The sequence below is a fragment of the Acipenser ruthenus genome, chromosome 12 (genome assembly GCF_902713425.1).
Source record: "Acipenser ruthenus chromosome 12, fAciRut3.2 maternal haplotype, whole genome shotgun sequence".
NCBI classification, from domain to species: Eukaryota; Metazoa; Chordata; class Actinopteri; order Acipenseriformes; family Acipenseridae; genus Acipenser; species Acipenser ruthenus.
Genome location: NC_081200.1, coordinates 17,543,319 through 17,565,523, shown reverse-complemented (window position 1 = coordinate 17,565,523; position 22,205 = coordinate 17,543,319). Strand labels below are relative to the sequence as shown.

The following is a 22,205-nucleotide window of genomic DNA, read 5'->3' as shown; positions in this document are numbered from 1 at the left end:
ACGAGGGGGCAGAGGCACCCCGACACCAAGTGCACCTTGCCCAGCCCTGTGAGGACGAGACTGAGGCCAGCCAGCCCATCCCTGCCTGGTAGCCTTCATCCGGGTCACACGGGCGGTCAGCTTGACATCCATACAGGGACATTACACTTACAAGGGGGCCCGGCCCTGGCCTTAGCCTACCTGGGGGGGTCTACCTACCCCCCGGGCTGATATATGACCGGGACCCCTTTGGCCGCCGCACACAAACAGCCAGTGACGGGACCCGTCAAGCACCCCTGGAACAACAGCCAATGACTCTCCCAGGACCAGCGCACTCCAGCACAGAGGCCGCTCCTGCATAGCCATCCCGGGGGAACTCAGCCCTCCTCAGCCCTCCTCCGGCACGCACTCGTCGGATTGTAGTCTAGTGAGCAAGTTTGGGGCGGACTTGAGGATGGCAGAGGAGAGTGTAGCGTGCACGGGGGAAGCAGCAGCAGGGCTGGTAGGTGATGTAATCACAATCTGAAAAGACATAAGCCAGATATACGCTCCTTGCAGAGGAGCCTGCTCTTTTGTACAGTGGTATCGGCGCTATGCTTTGGTGCGAGAGGTCCCGGGTTCGCGCCTGCCCTCCGCCTGTGTGTGGATTCCCTCGTCCTGTGTGATGCGTCTGTCTGCGTTGACCTATTTTGCTACAATATAGTTGCCTTTGTCCTTTATTTAGAGCTACATTTTAATGTTAAAGATCTTGTTTTTACTGAATGTCTTGACTTTTTTCTACCATTTCATATTGCACTAGATTAATGGAACATTTCCCAATACTTACATATTTACAACTAGTCAGTATAATCCTGAGTAAGTATTTGAGAAACCATGCATGGTTTCTATTACAGTGTATTGTTATATCCATTATAGTGCAGTCACTATTGTAGCAATTGCAGTGAAGCCGCTATTATGATTCAACCTTCAGAAGTCCAGTCTCAAATATCACTTCTCCTCAGGAAAGTTCCAGGTCTCCCTATCCTTGGTAATACTCAGCATGAACTGTCATCGCCTGATCCATTGCAGGGAGAGGGACCTGCAGACCATTTCACTGTTAACAACCACAAGGGTAACATTTTCTATCCAAATATTTCTCATCTCTTACATATCTATTCTGCAAAATTACTACATTAAGCAAAAAACAATTATTTTAATTTATAGCATTGTCCTGTGGCCAATATATTTGAATACTGTCTTTTTTAATAAATAATCAAAAAACATGCACTGTTGGTGTCAAGTTGTTTCTTTATAAAATCTCTAGTTATATACTGCAGCCTTCCCATGTCCTATAACATCCCACTTGGTCTGTAATACTACATTGTATTACCTGTTGATATATTTAAGAAGCTTTGGCCCCTGTACTGAAGTGCATTCCCGCTCACTTCATATCTCCATGGCGACCTCACTACACATGCCAGTTTTAATTACAGTAAGAGGCACCATTCGCCAGTATCGGAACCACCCCCATCTTTCCAAACATTTGTTTATTCAGAGATTCTGTTTCAATCAACTACCTGTTGAAACAAAGTTTGAAATTGTTCATGAGAAAATGATTAAAATAATGGTATAGAAACTGGCAGAAAGAGACTTAATTGAGGATGTCAGCAAACTACTAGCCTCAGCTCTCTGGATGCCTGGCCAATAGGGGCTTCTGTAGTGCGGTAAGGTGAAGCAGCCACTGCCAATCTTCCCACCCTAACCACAGGAGCACTAGGACTGCATGACTCCCTTTTCACAGTGCGGCTGTGTGTTTACCAGGTGAACCACTTGGATCATTTTAAATAAGCTGAGAGAGCAGTTATTCCAGCATCACATTGCAAAACAAAGGGAAAGATGGGGTTCCCTATGCATTGCAAAATTCTGCCTGCCCATTTTGGCAACGTGAAAGTAACTTACTTTAAATTGAATCTCTTGTTCCAGCTTAATATCCGGAAGAAGCTGCAAGAACTGTTACTGTTTTGCTTTTGCAGACTGGAAACAACTCAATGGAAACTGACTACTTAAGTAATGCCTTATTTGAGACAAAAACAACATTAATTCAGTACATGTGAAAGTATAGTAGCCTCCGAGAATACAATAAATAGAACTGAATTCTTGTTCAGGGTATGGTACCAGTCTACATAATCTACTAGAGATTCTACAAGCTTTACCAACCATGATCATAAATCAATGGAAACAAGAATTCTTATTTCTATACATCATTTATATTTTAAGCTCTACAACTGAACCCCTGTGAGACACTGGAGGGTCTCATTCCGAACACTGAATCATGTTGACACAGAGCTGGGACTGGGCTGGAGGAGAGAATGGGCTGATGTGTAGACTGTACAGCTGTGATCTGCTGGATGAAAGAAATATTCTCTTCTCTTGCTCGCGTTCCAGTCCATCTGCCTTGTCAAAATAGAGATGATTATTCAGATCTGAAACATCAGGCCTCCTGTTGGGAGGCTAGTAACAAAAGCCTTGTTTTCTCTTTCAGTTTCCCTCCCTTCTTATCTTTGTCGAGTACAGGGGGCTTCTCAGATTAAACCTTCTGCAAAGAATTATGTCCTTCCCTTCATTCATAACCCTCCCCATTAACAACACAAGCTGCCCTCTATATATTGATATGGACAAAAAATAAATCATCACAGAGTCATTTGGAATTAAGCTAGGCCTCGTTGCCATGGGGCCTGGGTTCACTGCTCATAGCTAAGGAGAATCATTCTTTTTCAAAATAAAACAAACCCCTTCTCTTAACTCAGACTATTGTCCCGTAGACTGTGAATGGATAGACTGGAACACAAGTGATCCTCAGAGCAGAAAGGGAGGAATATAACTGAGGTCAAGGTTCAACACCAAGAGCCCCCCTCCCCTCCATGTCAATCAAATTAGATAGACAACAAAAAGTAGATTCAGAGAGCTGTGGTTCTACAAATAACTCAGAGTTCTTTTTTAAATATACATTAAGCCAACAATATTTTGCTATGGGAGCTGATAGGTGGATATACAGTATCTCTCTTATTCAGCTGGTCTTATAAAACTGATGCAGCCTACATTTATTTCCCACTCCTATCTCTCTCTCTCTCGCACACACACAAACTCAGAGCTGCTGTGTCTGTGTATTTCCTTAACTTCACAGGCAGCTGTTTTCAGATCACTGCCAGAAACAACTGTCTGACGGACACACACCAGGCAGGCATTTTCTATCAGCACAGCAACTCAAGAGGGGCAGCATCCTAACAGGTAAGAGGCCTATTGGTCAGTTAGGTGTTCAGTCTGACAGGGTTTGATTTTTAGAGACAAATGTAGGTACTGTTAAAACATGGTGTAGCATGTGGCACTGAACTGTAGCAACTCCATATGAAAATCAACACTGAAAAGTGGATGCCTTTCACTAGAATATTCTACATGAAGCATCTGTTTTGTAAAATGGGTAAATGGATTCACCAGCATGCTGATGTTTGTGGGACTGGTATTACCAGCAAGGCAGTGTGCAATTGTTTTATTTTCTGTTCTTCTTGGGTGCAGCAGGATTACTTGCTGAGGAGTTATTTGTATCAGTTTGGGGGTCAAGCCTTTTAATGTGAGGCACTTTGGTTTATCCTAGCAGCTAGGATACAAGAGTTCCTACTTTGGTATTTCAACACAGAACGATGCTGTATTCACTAGACATTTAATCCAGACAGAGCAATGTTTTACCACTTATTTCTAAAAAGGAAAAAGTAGTTAAATTGTAACAAGGTCTTAAATCAATACTTAATTTTTCTAATATTGAAAATTGCACTTTTTAGTCTCACTTAGCAAGTGCTAAGTGAGATTGCAACTTGCTGTGTCTCCTTACTGTTTAAACTGTTTAGCATATGTGTCATACAGGTCATGATATAGCCTTTTAAATTTTGCTCATGACAGCAACAGCAAGGCTTTCTCTGTATTTCTGATTTGTATTGTTTTTACATTCCTTTACACCTGGCAAGGCTCACAAATGTTTGGCAATTCTGCTGTTTACATACTAGGACTGTGCATGCTTTTGCCACACATCAGATTGTATTTTTATATTGTATTTGTATCTATATAAACAGAATACACTAGTTATATGTTGAATCAGAGATAACAAAGTTTTACTAGCTAAGTGAAAAATAAATTTACAGCTAGCCCCTGTAGCACATACAAAATCTAGAAACTACCTTACAGTTAGATTAGGCTATTCCATTAAATACATCCAATCTATTGATAATGTTCAAAAAGTGCTAATTAGTGGGGCTTGCGAAGCAAGAGTCCCCACTTTAAATCTTCGACATACTTCTTCTTCTTCTTATTATTATTCTTTGGCACGCTACTCCTCTTACACCATTTAAGCTAGAAATGCTGTTCAAACTTTAAAACGTATAGACCGGTCTGGAATAGTGTGCAACTTTTACAACTTTTTGATATCTTTTATACTTTTTAAACTATTAAGCTTTTTGTCCTTTTGTATCCATCTTCATTCACTTTAATGGGACTTTTTTTCAGCATTCTAAAACTCCCCATTGTTTAAAAACTCCCAGACTCCCAGACTTTCTATTTACTGTAAACGATGTAACTTTTGACACAAATCAGCTACTTTGACCACTTTCCCAACAAGTAAGACAAAAAGTTAGAGCATATGGAATCTACTTCTCTGCTATTCAAATCTGAAATCAAAACAGGAACTTTTACCAATCAAGGAGTACAGCTGTTTTAGTAACCGCATCAACTAAATTTTCTCTAACTTTTTATAAACAACTGAAATTTGGACCACTTTCCCTAAAGCAAGCCCCACAACTTTACTTGTAAAGTTATCATCTAGTTGAATCTGTTATGCGAGCATACCAACAAACAAGTGTGACAGCCACTAGTGAAATATACAAAATCAAATTAATCACTTATTTATACTAGATTTTGTTTTCCTTTATACATGATTATATACAAAAGCAGTTTCCTGTGCAGTTCATTCTTAAACCTTTGTTGATGGATCAAATAAAGAAAATAATATTGTGTCATGCGTTTGTTGTGCCCTTGTTCGTTTCACTTACATAAGAATTGTTTGCAAAGTCTTTACTAAGTTTAACAGGCACAAGCCAGAGTTGCTTCTGCAATTGATTGTGTGGGAAATACAGCTGATGCCCAGGGCTGTCAAGGCTGTCTGCATGCAGGGATGAATTAGCTTCCTGTGCTGGTTAGGACATTGACACTGGGGACTGACGCCCCTGTCAAGTTAATCCTCTTTAGCCCTGAAGTACAGAGTTTTCATACCCAAACCTTATTCTACCCAGGGCCTCTTATGAACACACTGTGAAACATGCTGGATTATTAAAGATTTGTACTCCTATGTAATCATCGTTATTATTAGGACACTTTTATTCTGAAAGGAAATAAAAAAACAACAATTACTTGCCTCAAACTGATAATGAGCAATTTACTGGCTATTTACAAACACTTGATGTGAGTTGTTTATTTCCTGTTTACTTTATTGCTTGCATTTTTCCTGTCTAGAAAACAGATCTACTAACGATATGTATTGAAAAGCCAGTACTGTATGTTCTGGTTTTGTGGTGTGATTGTACCTGACTGGAAACATGGATTTAGAAGAGGCACAGTAGATCCTGGCTGTCAGTTACTGAAAGAATGGGTACAAACAGAGCGCATGGTAAATTATAGCCAGACTTTCACAAGTCTTTTGACAAAGTGCTGCATTAAACTAATCCTTCAGATCAAATCGGTGGAAATACAAAGTAGCACATCTGCTAAATAAACAAATAGTAAATGATAACATGCACATGGATTCATAACTGGTTAGAAAGCACTTGTAAGGGGTGTATCTTCTAGTTGGGAATGCAGGGATTAGTGCTGGGACCCCCCATCTTGTTACCAAGCTGCTTTATTCTTGATGAATCTTTGAGAGCCTTTAAACCGATTAGACAACATTTTGGGATCAGAAAAACTGAGTGCATTTCATGTTCTTCCAGTTATGAACTTGCGACATGCAGTAGCAGCAAAACTAAAACATTTTACACATTTCACCGTAATTACAAAACACACGTTATTGTCAATTAACTTTATAACATGGACTGGATCAATCAATCAATCTTTATTTTATATAGCACCTTTCATAGTGGACCACCATCACAAAGAGCTTTACAAGATGCAGTAACAACAAGAAAATCCATTATACTTTAAATACAGAGAAAAGTATAATACATGCTATAGAGTAAAAAAAAAAAATGCATAATACATTAAATACAGTGGGAAGTGCATAATACATGATAGTAGCATAATACATGAAATAGTAGCAGCAACACAGCAGTTAATAGCAGATATCAGGCTTAAAGAGCATGGAAAGCAAAAGAGAACAGGTGGGTCTTGAGAGTTGATTTAATGCGAGCGACAGTGGAAGCATCACGCACCAAAGCTGGGAGAGAGTTCCAAAGAGTCAGAGCCATGAAGCTAAACAAGCGTTCTCCAAGTGTGGTGCACTTGTGCTTGGGGATAACAAGCAAGCCAGAGTCGGAGGACCTCAGCTTGTGTGCAGGGACATAGCGGGTCAGAAGGTTGAGGAGGTAATCAGGACCTGTGTGATGAAACTGCTCTTAGATAACAACAAGGGTGAGGGGAGCTTGATGGTGAGATGCTCAGATGAAGAAAAGGCAGGCAAAGAAAGAACTGAGGAAGCGAGCACAGAATTTGCAATAACAGCAGTGCCCCCGTCTCGGCCAGTGATGCGAGGTTTGTCAAAGAGGGAATAGCCCTTTGGGGTGGCTAGATGCAGCGACTGCATGTCGTTTACAGAGTGCCAGGTTTCAGCTAGACAGAGAAGATCAAGATTGGTATCGGTTATAAGTTCACTGAGAAGCAGAGATTTGTTAGTCAGAGAACAACAATTGAAAAAGGAGATTTTCAAGTTTGTAGCAGGCAGCATAGGGGGAGAAGGAGTTAGTAAGGGGATGTGGAGCAGGTACTTACCAGTGTTCATTCTGGGAGTGGAGAAAGAGTGAGCCCGCTTTGTCCAGGGGATCCAGACGTTAGGTGTCAAAGTAGGAATGAGGCCTCTAGTAGCCATTGGGAGGGATTTGGAAAAGGTCCTCGCTCCACCTGTCCTCGCTCTGACTGCCACAGCTCAGACTGCCACAGCTCAGACTGCCCTTGGACGTGTGGCCCTTAGACTAGCTGGTGCTTAGAACGGCTGGCATTCTAAGACACTGATTGCCAATTTATACTGTAGGCCTGGAGCCGTATACTTAACACTAAATTTGCATCAATCTCACAATTCATCATCCCAACACAGTTTGGATCACTTAATTACTTTTTTAAAATTTTAATTTAAGTGCAGGCTGCTTACCTAAGCAAGCAACGATTATAACAAAGAAACTACAATCCACTTACCTATTTCAATGCAGATTCAAACAGCAATGTAAATTCCAGCCAGGGGAAGAAGCAGGTACCACACGTGTTTGCAGATTATGCTCTCAAAAAGTTTTGATACATTAAAAACTGTTATTGGCTGAACAAAGTCACATGACCATGCCATAAGAATAGTCTTACCATACTCTGTGACATCTATGGGCTCATCAGTGTGTTTCTTATAACTAAGTGAGCAGCTTTGTTCAGGTTGACTGATATGAGTGATATTCTTCATGCATGCCTGCCTGCCTGTCTGAGTTCAGCTGATGCAATGAGACTTTGGGGAAGTTAAACTACTCTTGAGAAGAACAGGCAGCATGTTTGGAGGAAGAGCGCAATTATAGTACGAGGGAAACTTACTTAAGTGTATAGAACATGTAAGTAAGCAGTTATATATTTAAGTTTTGTAGTTTTCCTTCACTGAAAAATAGTACATTCAAACTGCAGTATAAAAATTAATAAATAAATACATTTCAATATCTATAGAATAATAAAATAATCCACTCCACAGTAATAAGTTCCTGTAGACCAAGTGCAGCCTCTAAAAGTATAGGAACTATTTGCACTGGCAGAAGGAAACTTTAACTTGTTTTTTTTTATTTTTATAAAATAAGTACAATAACCCACTGCAGGGTGTGTGGTGAGAATGGTCTTACCACACATCTGGTTGTGGGTTATTGCTTACATTTCTTCATGCTTTACCCCTCCAGCTGTTTGTTCAGATTGGTTGTTAAACCATATCACTTTCCACTGAACATTGTACCACTACATGAATGCACTCTGCATGGGACTAAGCATTACAGATAAACTTGCCAAATAATTACAGATCTGCTAGATGTGTAAATATTTGCACATCTGTTTCTTCACTGTCCCATAATTGTGGAAACAGATAGTTTGCCAAAATATGCAAAAGTAAAACAAAAATTATGTTTTGAAAAGAAATAAGTGTAATGAATGTATTGGCTGGGGAGTAAACCCTGTGAGCTTTAGTTTGCTCCCCAGCTAATCAATTACCTAAAAAAGTTAAATCAGTTAGGCCTGCCTTTATGCAATTGCCTATTAGTATAGATGGAGCATAGGGAAAGAGCAAACCAGCATATGTAAAGTTTGAGCTGTAGAACTTGATAATAAGTTATAGGTGGTGGTGGGCAACCACTGTTTACTCTGCCACTGCTCTTGTGAAATTTCTATACTTCGAATAAAGTGTGTTTGGGGGATAATATATCTTATTCACTGACCCAGAAGTATCCACCACTATATATTTATGGAATGTATATATGGTGGAATGTACTGGTAATGCTTAACAGTTAGGCTAAAGAACAAGTGTTATGGATAACATTTAAGAAGTTGCAGCAACAGCTCAGAGGAAAAATAAAAGATGGCTGGTGTTTTATAGCCTTAAGGGTACACTAGAGCAGCAATTACCCTCCCCTCCCTTTAGGTCTGAGCAAAATATCTTTAAATTCTGGCGCATTAATCAGTGCATTCAAGTCTGAATTTTAGAATGTACTGAAAATGGGAGGTTTCCATGACGTTTATCAAATAACAATATTCTGATAGGTTTTTAGAAAACTGTATTTATATCAATAAGAATATAATCAATAAGAATGAATTTTCAGAAAAAAAATATGTTTTTTAAAATCCTAATTCATGTGTGCGTGTAACTGCACAGAAACGTCAGAAGTCCCCGTTTTGAGACGGGCTGGTGGATTTTTAAAAATGGACTTAATGAGCACAGTGTTTAACAAGAACACATCGGAGCAAGGCAATACTTGGCAGAAGAAACAGCTTCAACAAGACCTCGCGTTTGGACAGAAGTTGTAGTATGCAATAATGTTGATAAGTTTGTTAATACATGATTCTTTGGGGTGAAACCCAGCTGGTTTATTAAACAGTGTGTATTTTTAGATCTGCCATTGTTTCAATCATAAATAAACCCCTGTTATCTTTGTTGTTTACCTTGTTTGATGGTACCTCAGATCAAATGCTGAGCTCTCCAGTCACCCTCCCTTGGAAAAATAACAATAACCCCATCTAAAGCAAATCACTTTCATAAAATACTTTTCATAATTTAATTAAAATTCAATAACTCTGTCCCCTCCCACAGCGAATGTGGTAAAGGTTCATCTTTTTAAGGAGGGATGCACACAAGAACATGCTTATATCTCCCCATCACTTATTTGCCGGCTGTGCTGAATACCAACCATGCTTGAGAAATAGATACTCCCCTGACCTTAATACGCCTCATTCCTTAGCAATCACTTAGAATTTACAGTATTCTGGAACAAGACCCTTTTTTTTCGGAAACTCCAGCAATGCTTTGACAAAAAGTTAAATGAAAACATCAGAGTTTAAACATCTAATTTGTCCTTGAACAAATCTGGCAGGATATAAACACTGTGCTGCTGCATTCCCCATGAACCCTGTCTTCTCTTTTTGGCCCTGTAATGGGATCGCTGGATCGCTGGGAATGCACATTTTAAGCAGTTGCAGTATTGTTATTATTGACTAACCACACCCAAATCTCTTCCACATTGCAAAGTAGTTCAGCTTGTACTCAAAGTGGTATTGAATAAGGTTCAGTAGGTGTTACATTAACATTTTTGGGCACACCTTATTCTTAACCCCTAACTGACAGACAACATGTGGGTACTGTGTTGCAAAGCAATAATGGTTATATTGGATAGGAACAATCTTTATCTAGTCAATTGGAACTTGAGTTACATTAACCCTTTCGCTGCTCACAGCTCTCAAAGGAAACAGGAAAACTATATAGTGTTTTTTTTTTTCAGTACAATCTGAAATTTTCAGTGGTGTTACATTTGTGGGCATATTTGGTCAACTGATATACCACAAGTTAAATATAAAATAAAATGAAAAATGACATTTTCTATGTAACTTTAAATCCCTGGAAAAGTTATTTTTGAACATGGTAATAAGACACATTGTATATGTCTCACATTGCCAATATGTTGACTATATATGAAGATTTTTTTTTCTTCTAACAGTTATGCTTCTGTCACGGCTGTTTAAACATAACTAAAAAGAAACATAAAAAATAGTACACCGCTATATCAAATTATCTTTGCGTTTTTCATAGTGTGAACTTTGGGGCATATAAAAACGATATATTTTCTAAAACTAGATAAATACAAAATTCAAACAATATGACATTATTTTGCTTGGAATAAAATTACAGCACATGACTGCTTTGTTCTCTATCTCCTTTTTTTTTTTTAAATACCGCTCCTTTTCACACTGCAGACCCACCATGCAGCCACCTCAGAGCTACAGCGTCGGAGGACAAAACAGCTCTGGGCAGCTTACAGGCAAGTCCGCAGGCGCCCGGCCATTCTACAGGGGTCGCTGGTGCACGGTGAACCGAGGACACCCTGGCCCAGTTTTCATTTTCAAAATGAAGGATTACCACCTCACATTATAAGACTTACCTCCTCACATTATAAGGATTACCACCTCACATTATAAGACTTTCACTAAATTGAAAACTTAAATTGGCAAGATAACTGTCAAATCTTATGCTCGTTTCAAAAAGTGCTTTACAAAAACTAGAAAATGTTATACTTGTTCAAAGCTTTTCTTGCTCTAAATATGCAAAATTCACAAAACTTCATATTTATTCCCAATGTTGTGCCACAAAAGCTAGGTACATGAACTGCAGATGTAGATTTCCATGTTCTGCAGGTTCTAAGGTTTGCAGGGATACCAAACATGTTTACTTTTACATGAAGTTCCTGGCTGCAATAAGCCTCAAAACAAAACCCACATTGGTAGGCATTTTCCATTATAATTCTGCTGATGTTGGCACCTCCCCCAATTGTACACTGGCACATACTCCCTTGGCCTCCTGGGTTGTGCAGGCTGTTCCTCAGACTCACTTTCTGGATTTCTAACATGCTCTTCCGTGGAAGAGGGGGAATCCTCTTCCTCAGTGACATCACTGGGGGGGTGTGGCCAAGTGCCCGCCCCTGTGCGCAGTTATGTGTTCTGTGCTGTGTGTGGAGTGTTAATGTTGGTGTATAGATTGCTGCACGGGATATAAATGGGTCTGTGTGGCACGAGTGATTTAAAATATATAGTTGTATTTAGGCACAACACTTCACGTGCATTTAAAGTATGTAATAGTATGTGAGCACGGGATTGCACAAATTAGTTCACGTACTGGGATTCAAGTGAATAATTAATTAGTAATTGAATCCCGGCACAACAGTATATATAGATGCACGTTTTACTCACTCATGGTTGGGTGTTCGGTGAGTAGAGAATGGGAGAGGAGATAAATTTAAAGGAATGAATAACAATTGCTATTTTGTGCTGGAAGGACCAGCATGATACTTGTTTGTTTTTTACTCACTGTTTGTTTGTTTGTTTGTCCACTGTTTAGTTTTGTCTATTTATTTTGGCCTCAAGTGCCGTGTGCTGTTTTTGTTTAAAACTTCTATTTTTACAATTAAACACACTGAGCGCCATAGCGTCTCAGTTTCACCTGCCAGTACTGTCTGTGTGTGCTTCTTTCTGGACTGACACCCCTACTGTCACCCCTACAGCCAGCCTGTTCACAGGGTGTCACTGGGGTAAAAGTCATTGCCAGAGTCAGGCTGAATCAGACCAGGGTCAGTTTCCATCATCATCCTGGACACCTCCTCTGTGTGCAACCATTTTGCATGATATTTAATTTACAGTAGTTATGCAATATACAGCAATCAATAAACTTCACACAATAGCAAAAAAATATTATAATAATAACAAATATAGGAATCAAATGTACAGTCTCAAATTTATCTGAAAGCTAAGATTCTGAAAATCACTAGGATGGCAAATCTATAACAATGATGCTTAACGACAGTGTCTTTCAAAATCTGCACATCATTATTTTGTGTCCGTCAGCTGCATACATCCCCTCATGCTCAAATTCTTTGCAGCGTTGTTTAATTGTTATGCGCGGTTTAGGCATTTTAGGAACAAACGTCTCTTCCCTTCCATCACAATTTTAATTCCCAAGCGACTCGCTTCAAATTATACATCTGCACAAGTGCTGGTCAGAGTTTCCATTTCCCTTCAGACCGTGGTAATGGCTGAGCCTTGACAACTACGATTGCAGTAGTATTTAAAGTATTTTCTGTATAAACCTCACAACCTGACTTTTAGACTGAACCACATGGAGAAATCCTATAGGCTAGTTTAGGCATCAATCATGATGCATGATTAGATTGACGGTGCACCATTCACAAAGTTGAAGACACTAAACCCTCCCACACATGTCCTACAATTGTGTAAGCAATTGGTCACTCACAGCCTGCAGGGCACTGTGCCACTGACATATACTAGACTGTGTACGGTACAAAATAGGGCAGCCTGCAGCAATCAATAGAGATTGTTTAGTTCTGAAAAGCATTGTTGAAAATAAGATTGAGTTTGCCAAAATAGCTCCTTGGATCCCCTAAATGGTGTAGCCATCACGCGTTTAGACGTCAATCACCCACTGTTTAACCCTTTGAGGTCCTATTTCGGATCTGGTCCGACATTGCAATTATTCCTATCCGGTCCAATGTTGGACCCTGTCCGACATCATCAAAAAACGCAAAAAACGAGTTTCTAGTTTCTAGAAAAAGCCAAGAAAACCATTCAATGGCCGAGTGGGAGCGACAGGAGCCGAGACAAGCCGAAAAAAAAAGGGGCGTATCTCATGAATAATCATACTTGCCCCTGGCATCAGATAACGGCGGCCATAAGGAAACAAGCTGGCTGTTACTGCATCACCGCTCAGAGAATATCATTTGCGGAGCTTTTTTCAGATGTTATAGTAATAAAATAATGACTTGGATCACATTATTGAGTCGTTTGGTGAAAAACGAGTGATCAGGAGATGATTGATCGGTATGTACGACTATTATTATTATTATTATTATTATTATTTATTTCTTAGCATATGTGAAAGTTATAGCGAACGAAAGGGTTGGGCGGGGCTGGAGATGCCTAGTGAGTGCTTTGTTGATATGCAGGGCCTTTTAAACCCGTTTGACTGTGGAAAAAAAATACTTTTAAACAGCGCGTCTAAAATTAACTGCGCGTGTGAAAATAAATTGGACCTGACGTGCCTGACACACACTTAATAAATGGAATGCGGGCTCCCGAGTGGCGCATCCAGTAAAGGCGCTCCTCGCAGGATGTGCCCTATAGCCTGGAGATCGCAGGTTCGAGTCCAGGCTATGTCACAGCTGACCGTGACCGAGAGTTCCTAGGGGGCGGCGCACAATTGGCTTAGCGCTGCCCGGGTAGGGAGGGCTTAGGTCGGCAGGGGAATCCACGGCTCACCACGCATCAGCGACCCCTGTGGCCGATAGGGCGCCTGTGGTTCTGCAGTGGAGCCGCCAGATCTGTGTTGTCCTCCGGCACTATAGGTCTGGTAGCATTGCTGTGGATCTGCAGTGCGAAAAATGACGGCTTGGAAGGAGCACGTTTCAGAGGACGCGTGTTTCAGCCTCCGTTTCCTGAGTCGGCGGAGGGGTTGCGAGCGGTGAGCCGGGGATACAGATAATAATTGGGCATGCTAAATTGGGGTGAAAACCGGGGTAAAAATAATTGGCGAAAAAAAAAATTTAAAAAAAATAAATAAATAAATAAATAAATAAATAAATAAATAAATGGAATGCAAAGGGTTAAATGACATAATCGATACACCATTCATATATATCTAGAGATTAAACCCTCCCACACACTCCGTGAAATTTTTTAAACGACTGGTTACTCACAGCCTGCGGGACAGTGAGATATACAGGAGGTCCCCTAGCACTGAAGGGATTAAAGACCCAATAACCAAGGCTTAAAAACACCACTCATACCATCTCCAAGCAGCTTGATGTTCCTGTGACAACAGTTGCAAATATTATTAAGAAGTTTAAGGTCCATGGAACTGTAGCCAACCTCCCTGGGCGCGGCCGCAAGAGGAAAATCGACCCCAGATTGAACAGAAGGATAGTGCGAATGGTAGAAAAAGAACCAAGGATAACTGCCGAAGAGATACAAGCTGAACTCCAAGGTGAAGGTACGTCAGTTTCTGATCGCACCATCCGTCGCTTTTTGAGCGAAAGTGGGCTCCATGGAAGAAGACTCAGGAGGACTCCAGTTTTGAAAGAAAAACATAAAAAAGCCAGACTGGAATTTGCTAAAATGCATATTGACAAGCCACAATCCTTCTGGGAGAATGTCCTTTGGACAGATGAGTCAAAACTGGAGCTTTTTGGCAAGTCACATCAGCTCTATGTTCACAGAAGAAAAAATGAAGCTTTCAAAGAAAAGAACACCATACCTACAGTGAAACATGGAGGAGGCTCGGTTATGTTTTGGGGCTGCTTTGCTGCGCCTGGCGCAGGGTGCCTTGAATCTGTGCAGGGCACAATGAAATCTCAAGACTATCAAGGCATTCTGGAGCGAAACGTACTGCCCAGTGTCAGAAAGCTCTGTCTAAGTCGCAGGTCATGGGTCCTCCAACAGGATAATGACCCAAAACACACAGCTAAAAGCACCCAAGAATGGATAAGAACAAAACATTGGACTATTCTGAAGTGGCCTTCTATGAGTCCTGATCTGAATCCTATCAAACATCTATGGAAAGAGCTGAAACTTGCAGTCTGGAGAAGGCACCCATCAAACCTGAGACAGTTGGAGCAGTTTGCTCAGGAAGAGTGGGCCAAACTACCTGTTAACAGGTGCAGAAGTCTCATGGAGAACTACAGAAAACATTTGATTGCAGTGATTGCCTCTAAAGGTTGTGCAACAAAATATTAGGTTAGCGGTCCCATCATTTTTGTCCATGCCATTTTCATTTGTTTTCTTATTTACAATATTATGTTGAATAAAAAATCAAAAGCAAAGTCTGATTTCTATTAAATATGGAATAAACAATGGTGGATGCCAATTACTTTTGTCAGTTTCAAGTTATTTCAGAGAAAATTGTGCATTCTTCGTTTTTTGTGGAGGGGTACCAACAAATTTGAGCATGTCTGTATATCACAAAATGCACCAACAAATTGTAAAATATTTTAGGGAGTAAATTCTTCTGGGTAAAGTTTGTCTCATTAAACTTCAGCCCAGGTGGACACTTCCCAGACTGGGCCAGTACCTCCAGGGTCTATTAGCTTGGTAACATAAGAAAGTTTACAAATGAGAGGAGGCCATTCAGCCCATCTTGCTCGTTTGGTTGTTAGTAGCTTATTGATCCCAGAATCTCATCAAGCAGCTTCTAGGTAACGTAGGTCTGGCGTGTGAAAAGAAGAGGTAGTTCTAACTATAATAGTCTAAGTGTCAGATGGTAAAACATTTGTCTCGTGTGGTGTATTTGGGTGCCTCTAGAGGTTCTTGGAAGGCTGTGTTGTCAGACTCGGAGATAAGCCACTTCCTGTGGAAACAGGTTTTTAAAAATGGCGGAGTCGAGCGCTTCTCTCAGTAGTTTTTCCTTTATAACTTCACACTAAATCGTGATGTCACCAGGGAATCAATGTTATTCCCATGGGTTAGTCATTGATTAGTTTCTGACAACTCTTCGAGTCCAGCCACATGTCTTTAATCACCTTTCACCTGATTTGGTACTTTGACTAATAATATTACAACCATGTTTTTTACACTACATTTTTAAATTGCATTGGATATATAAGAGACAATTGTGTTTTTGTTGAAAAGTTATCAATTTCTTTCTACTATCAGAAGATTAGAATGATAGGATTTTCAAATAATCAAGAACAAAAATCTTTCTGAACACTACAGTATGTAACCAGTAGAATTCTCACTGAAACAGGGCTGCCTTACATCCATTGTAATATATATATATATAGTTAATTTTGTAATTTACTTTCTTGCTTTGCATTCCAGCTGTAAGAAATGAACACCTCATCGATGGAATCTGCATTTCTACTCTCCAACCAATCCAATGAGAGCTGCAGCACGGAGCCAGCACTGGAGAACATCTTGTTTGCTGGCTTCTACCTTGTTGTTTTCCTATTGGCTCTGATTGGGAATGGGCTTGCTCTCTTGGTGTTTTCTCAGCAGGGAGGACCTGAGTCTCCTGCAAACGTCTTCCTGGTGCACTTGGCTGTGGCTGACCTCTCCTACGTGACCATCCTGCCACTGCGGGCCACGTACCACTTAATGGGAGGCCACTGGCCATTCGGGGAAGTGCCTTGTCGGCTGGCAGGCTTCCTGTTCTATGTAAACATGTACGCCAGCCTTTACTTCCTGGCCTGTGTTGCGGGAGACCGGTACTTGGCCGTTGTACATGCTGTGCGCTCAATGAAGATTCGCTACGCACGTTATGCCCATATTGCCAGTGCTGCACTCTGGGTCCTGGTTACTGTGTCAATGGTGCCTTTGCTTGTCACCCAGCAGACAGCACAGTTGGACAACACTACCATTTGCCTGCAGCTGTACCGTGAGAAGACCTCTCGCCGTGCTCTGGTCTCCCTTGCTGTGGCCTTCACCCCACCCTTCCTCACCACCCTTGCATGCTACCTGCTGATTGCCCGCAGCCTACAACAGGGAGTGCGGCTCGAATCAGAGCTTAAGACAAAGGCACTGCGCACCATTGGGCTGGTGCTGCTTATCTACCTGCTGTGCTTCCTGCCCTACCACATCAGCCGTGCCACCTTCATCCTCTCACACGGGCATCCCGGAGCCTCCTGCCAGGCCAGGAGAGGCCTGTTGCTGGGAAACAGGCTGACCTCTTCCCTGACTTGTCTTAATGGTGCCCTTGACCCACTGGTTTATCTCTTTGGCGCTGAGAAGTTCCGGGGCAGTGTGAGACGGCTTCTCTGTGGAGAAAAGGCTGGGCAGTCAGTGGCTACCAGTGAAGAAAGGAAGAGGACACACGAGAGCTCATTGAGCGCTAAGTCTGAGTTCTGAAGAGAGGAGAGGCTGGTCCTCAAACCTAATGAAACATTTCCACTTCTGTGCCAAATGTGTAAAGAATAATAATTGTCATAACTGTAGGCAGCTACCATTTAAAGCTACAGTAATAAGGATTCATTTGTCTGTTTGCTTTCTGTTGTCTAACAATTGCAAGTTGCCCATTGATCCTCAGTCTTCCTAAAACGGTATGTGGGTGGCAGCAGTGAGGTGACATTCAAAATTACCATTTTAAATTGAGGGGAAAACGGGAAAAACGCATAATTGGACACTTGTTTTACGCCTGTTCTGACTGTTTGTATGAATAAAATTAAGTTTGATATTTATGATATCATATTTAGTGCCATTTATTTATGTTGAAATGAAACCACAATAGTCCAGAACAGTTTTTAGAATATCAAACTTGGTTTAATGGTAAAAACAGTATACATTTGATTTGAAAAACCATTTTTTAAATACCCATGAGCTAAAGGTTTGTGAATAAAACCCAATGTTACATTGATCCTAGAACTTTAGAGTTGGGTCCCTTAAGAACAGCTAAGCGCCTTCTTGCAAACCCGCCCTTACTGTATTTGTAGGGCATCGCTAAACACTCTGGATATGCACAAATAGACGATTCCTGATATTTAACATTTGTCCAACACAAAATTGTCATCATAATAAACTGCCCAAATTCCTAGTCACATACAAACACATTATCTTGGGGTTCATAGTAGGCAAATGTAATACATTGTAATAAGTGTAATTTATTCTTTGTGGTAGAATGTGATCAAATATTTAAAACATTGCTTTGATTATAAATCAATCATATATTTCCACTATCTGCATGTAAACTTTGTGTAATCTTGGCATTCTTTGTAGGCCTTAGTTTACTATTAAAAATGCATTTAATTACATTTAAAATAAACATTCTTCAGTAAGCCTATCTAAATACTATAGTAAGCAATACTGCCATTACTGTAATATTATACAATTCTGCCATGTACTACAACATGCAACATCAAATATTCGAAGTAACATAAAATATTCGCTGTACATGCAAATTGTTGTTGACCAAAATCATGTACAAAAATAAGTTATAATAAATAATCAGGCATATATAGTTATTTATAGTTATTAAAGTAATAAAGCTAGCCCCATTTTCTTTAATAACTTTGCCCCTTTTTAGATATCACATCTTTATATGGCTCATCCCTTTACTTAAACTCACCTCTTTTTTTAGTACATGAAATATTTTTGGTCACATAATAAGAAAAAAAAATCTGTAGTGAAAAATAAAACAGGTTGGTGTATACTACTTCACAGGTATCAAATATGAGCTTTATTTTATTGTTAAAAAATAAATAAATATGCAGCTAGCATATATGGATTTAAGCTGGCAGTAGGTATGTAGACTGGTGTTGTTTTTTAAGTCTTTAATTAGCTGAAGGATGCACATTGTGTGAAAGTTCTGTTATTAACCTGATAATATATGTAAAGTTCTAAAACAAAAAACATGTGGGTTGTACTCTGAGTTTAGGGAGCGCACAATTAATGTGGTTGTTCATATCAAGCCTTTGATTAAATTGTCCTTTATCCACAGCATTGTCCTCAGTTTTCTAGCGCTGGATCCACAAGTAGATTTTCTTTTAGAAGAAGACTGTAGTGTATGTCGGATTTAAACCCAAGGTAACCAAAATGTTGTATCTTTTCAATATATTTTTGAACAGTTGGTTTGCACTGTTTGGTGTTATTACTTATATAATGGTTTGATGTTTATTAAAAAAAAAAAAAAAAAAAAAAAAAAAAACTGGGATTTTAAACTTGAACTTTTATTGAATGTGTCCTTTCACTAGTATAAAATATTCTCTTTAGAGCCCTGTTTTAATTTAGATGGAAATTCTGTTTTGTCATACAGTGCTTTGATACTGATCACCTCTGAAAAACAAGTAGTTAGGTACACATATTTATCAATGCATATCATTTGTTTTGTCTAGGTATATATATATGCATGTACAGTGCCGTGACAAAGTATTTGCCCCCTGTCTGATTTTCTGCATTTTTGCACATTTTTCACATTGTATTTGGTCAGATTTTTTTGTGGGTTGTAGTAGTATATAGACGGAGTCTGAGAGAAAAAATGACACCAAAATTTGGTGCTTCTTTCATTTGTTTGGTGTGCAAGGTAATCAAACATGCAATCTTCAGGAGTGAAAAAGTTATTGCCCACCCCCCTAGTTAACAACCAGGCCTGATTTGGGCCAGCCCTGCCCAATATAAATCTGACTAACTTTGGCCCTTACCTTCAGAGTGAAGTTGTCAGCACACAGGTTCTAGAGGCACATCATTCCACGAACAAAAGAAATTCCTGAAGACCTCCGGAAAAAAGTTGTTGATGCCTGTCAGGAAAGGGTTACAAAGCCATTTCTAAGGCTCTGGGGCTCCACCGAACCACAGTCAGAGCCATATTGTCCAAATGGAGAAAGTTTGGGACAGCAGTGAATCTCCCCAGGAGTGGCCGTCCTGCCAAAATCTCTCCAAGAGCAAGGCGTAAAATCATCCAGGAAGTCACAAAGAACCCTAGAACAACATCCAGGGATCTGCAGGCCTCTCTCGCCTCAGCTAAGGTCAGTGTTCATGACTCCACCATCAGAAATGGCAGAGTAGCAAGGCAGAAACCATTGCTCACTAAGAAGAACATGAATGCTCTTCTCAAGTTTACCAAAAAGCACCTGGATGATCCTCAAGAGTTCTGGAACAATGTTCTATGGACACATGAGTCAAAAGTGGAACTTTCTGGCCGACATGGGCCCCGTTATGTCTGGCGAAAACGAAACACTGCATTCCACAGTAAGAACCTCATACCAACAGTCAAGCATGGTGGTGGTAGTGTCATGGTTTGGAGATGCTTTGCTGCATCAGGACCTGGACGCCTTGCCATCATTGAAGGAACCATGAATTCTGCTCTGTATCAGAGAATTCTACAGGAGAATGTCACGCCATCGGTCTGTGAGCTGAAGCTGAAGCGCAGCTGGGTCATGCAGCAAGACAATGATCCGAAACACACAAGCAAGTCTACATCAGAATGGTTGAAGAACAAGAAATTTAAAGTTTTGGAATGGCCTAGTCAAAGTCCAGACCTAAACCCCATTGAGATGTTGTGGCAGGACCTGAAACGAGCAGTTCATGCTCAAAAACCCACAAATGTCACTGAGTTGAAGCAGTTCTGCATGGAGGAGTGGGCCAAAATTCCTCCACGGCGCTGTGAGAGACTATTCAATAACTACAGGAAGCGTTTGGTTGCAGTTATTGCTGCTAAAGGTGGCATAACCAGTTATTGAGTCTAAGGGGGCAATTACTTTTTCATACGGGGGCATTGGGTGTTGTATAACTTTCTTTAATAAATAAATGAAATATGTATCACATTTTTGTGTTATTTGTTCACTCAGATCTTTGGTTGAAGATCTGATAACATTCAGTGTCAAAAATGTGCAAAAATGCAGAAAATCAGACAGGGGGCAAATACTTTTTCACGGCACTGTATATATATATATACACACACACACATATACGTATGTGGCGAGGGATATCAGCACTCTGCAGCCGACCTCCCTGTCGCAGGGGTAATGTACTGTTACTGAAGCTAATGAGGAAGCACAATTGATTTTCACTGCTCCCTTTACCATTGTTTAGCTGAACTTTTCCTTGTTAATGGTGTTGTTTTGTTAAGGTTTTAAAATGAATTTTCTTATCATTGAATGCAACCATGCCCATTGCATCTCAGTGTCTCTGCTGCAGGTCTGTTATAGGTTGTATGGAATTTCCTGGTTTCTATTCCTATTGAAGTTAATTTAATTGTATTTTTATATTGAATTTTCTGACTTTTATGGCTTGAAGCTTAAATGTTATTTTTCTTGTCCATGTTCTCAGTGAAACTTGAATAATGATCATAACAATAACTTTGTGATGTGAACTGTCTTTTGACAAATGCTCTCTGGTTGTCTGTAACTCCTTGATATGGCGGGGTGTGATTCCAAAGTTTGACTTATACTGTTAGAGATAAAACCTTTACATGGTCATATGGGGTAAATGTAGATGATAATACTGCAGGTATCTGGCTGCCCTTAAACTCTCACCATGCAATGCAAACCAGAAAGGCTGCATTGGAAAGCCAGAGAAAAGATGGTTCCTTTGTGGACACTTTAACTGTGACCAACTCAGTCATCTAATTTAGTTCCTTTCTCATTAATTCTCATTAATAGACCACAAATCGGAATTTTTAAATGCAACTATGTAGGGGTCCGATGCGTTTCAATGGGCCATTATACCCTTTGGGGCGAGACACTATTTTCACATCTCACCCATTTTGGCATGGAAAGGACTCTTAATAAGATCAGGAAGACAAATTTCTTTGTTGTCATTTTCTTTATACTATAGAATTCACTTTCACTGTGCAAATCCGTATAAAGGGACTGATATTTTTGTTGCACTGAAGGCTACCGTAAATGTATTTATGAACTTGTTTTACTTTTATAAAAATCAGTAAGTTTTTTTTAAAATTAATTATATGATTTTATTGTCTATTGTGATGTACTACTATATTCCTGATATAATTATGCTTTTTTCCATGATGACAACATCACACAATTCAGCTTCTGGGCCTGTCCTAGTGACAGACAGGATGGTTACTTGCTCTATGTGATATTTAAAAAGTTTAATGCTGCCATCTAGTGACTTCTATCTGTAATTGCAGGCATTGGTCAGACAGGCAAGCAGATGTCACGGATCAATGAAGTAGAGAACCTTTATTGTTATTCAAGACAAAATAAACATAAGAAGCTGACTCTAGCGCTTAAAGGTGACACCTAACACAGACACAGATACATACAACA

The 22,205-nt window shown here is 40.0% G+C and overlaps 1 protein-coding gene across 1 annotated transcript; it reads left to right on the top strand.

Moving 5' to 3' along the window:
* The first annotated feature begins 2,546 nt into the window (after positions 1-2,546).
* LOC117416970 (uracil nucleotide/cysteinyl leukotriene receptor-like) lies at positions 2,547-22,004 on the top strand. The gene is made up of 2 exons (XM_034028490.3): positions 2,547-3,246; positions 16,306-22,004. Exon 2 carries the CDS (start codon positions 16,315-16,317, stop codon positions 17,329-17,331), a length of 1,017 nt encoding a protein of 338 aa, XP_033884381.3. The 5' UTR covers positions 2,547-3,246; positions 16,306-16,314; the 3' UTR covers positions 17,332-22,004.
* The last annotated feature ends 201 nt before the right edge of the window (positions 22,005-22,205 follow it).

What these genes read in the sequence shown, in the direction of transcription:
- LOC117416970 (XM_034028490.3), top strand. Translation starts at nt 16,315, where the DNA reads ATGAACACCTCATCGATGGAATCTGCATTTCTACTCTCCAACCAATCC.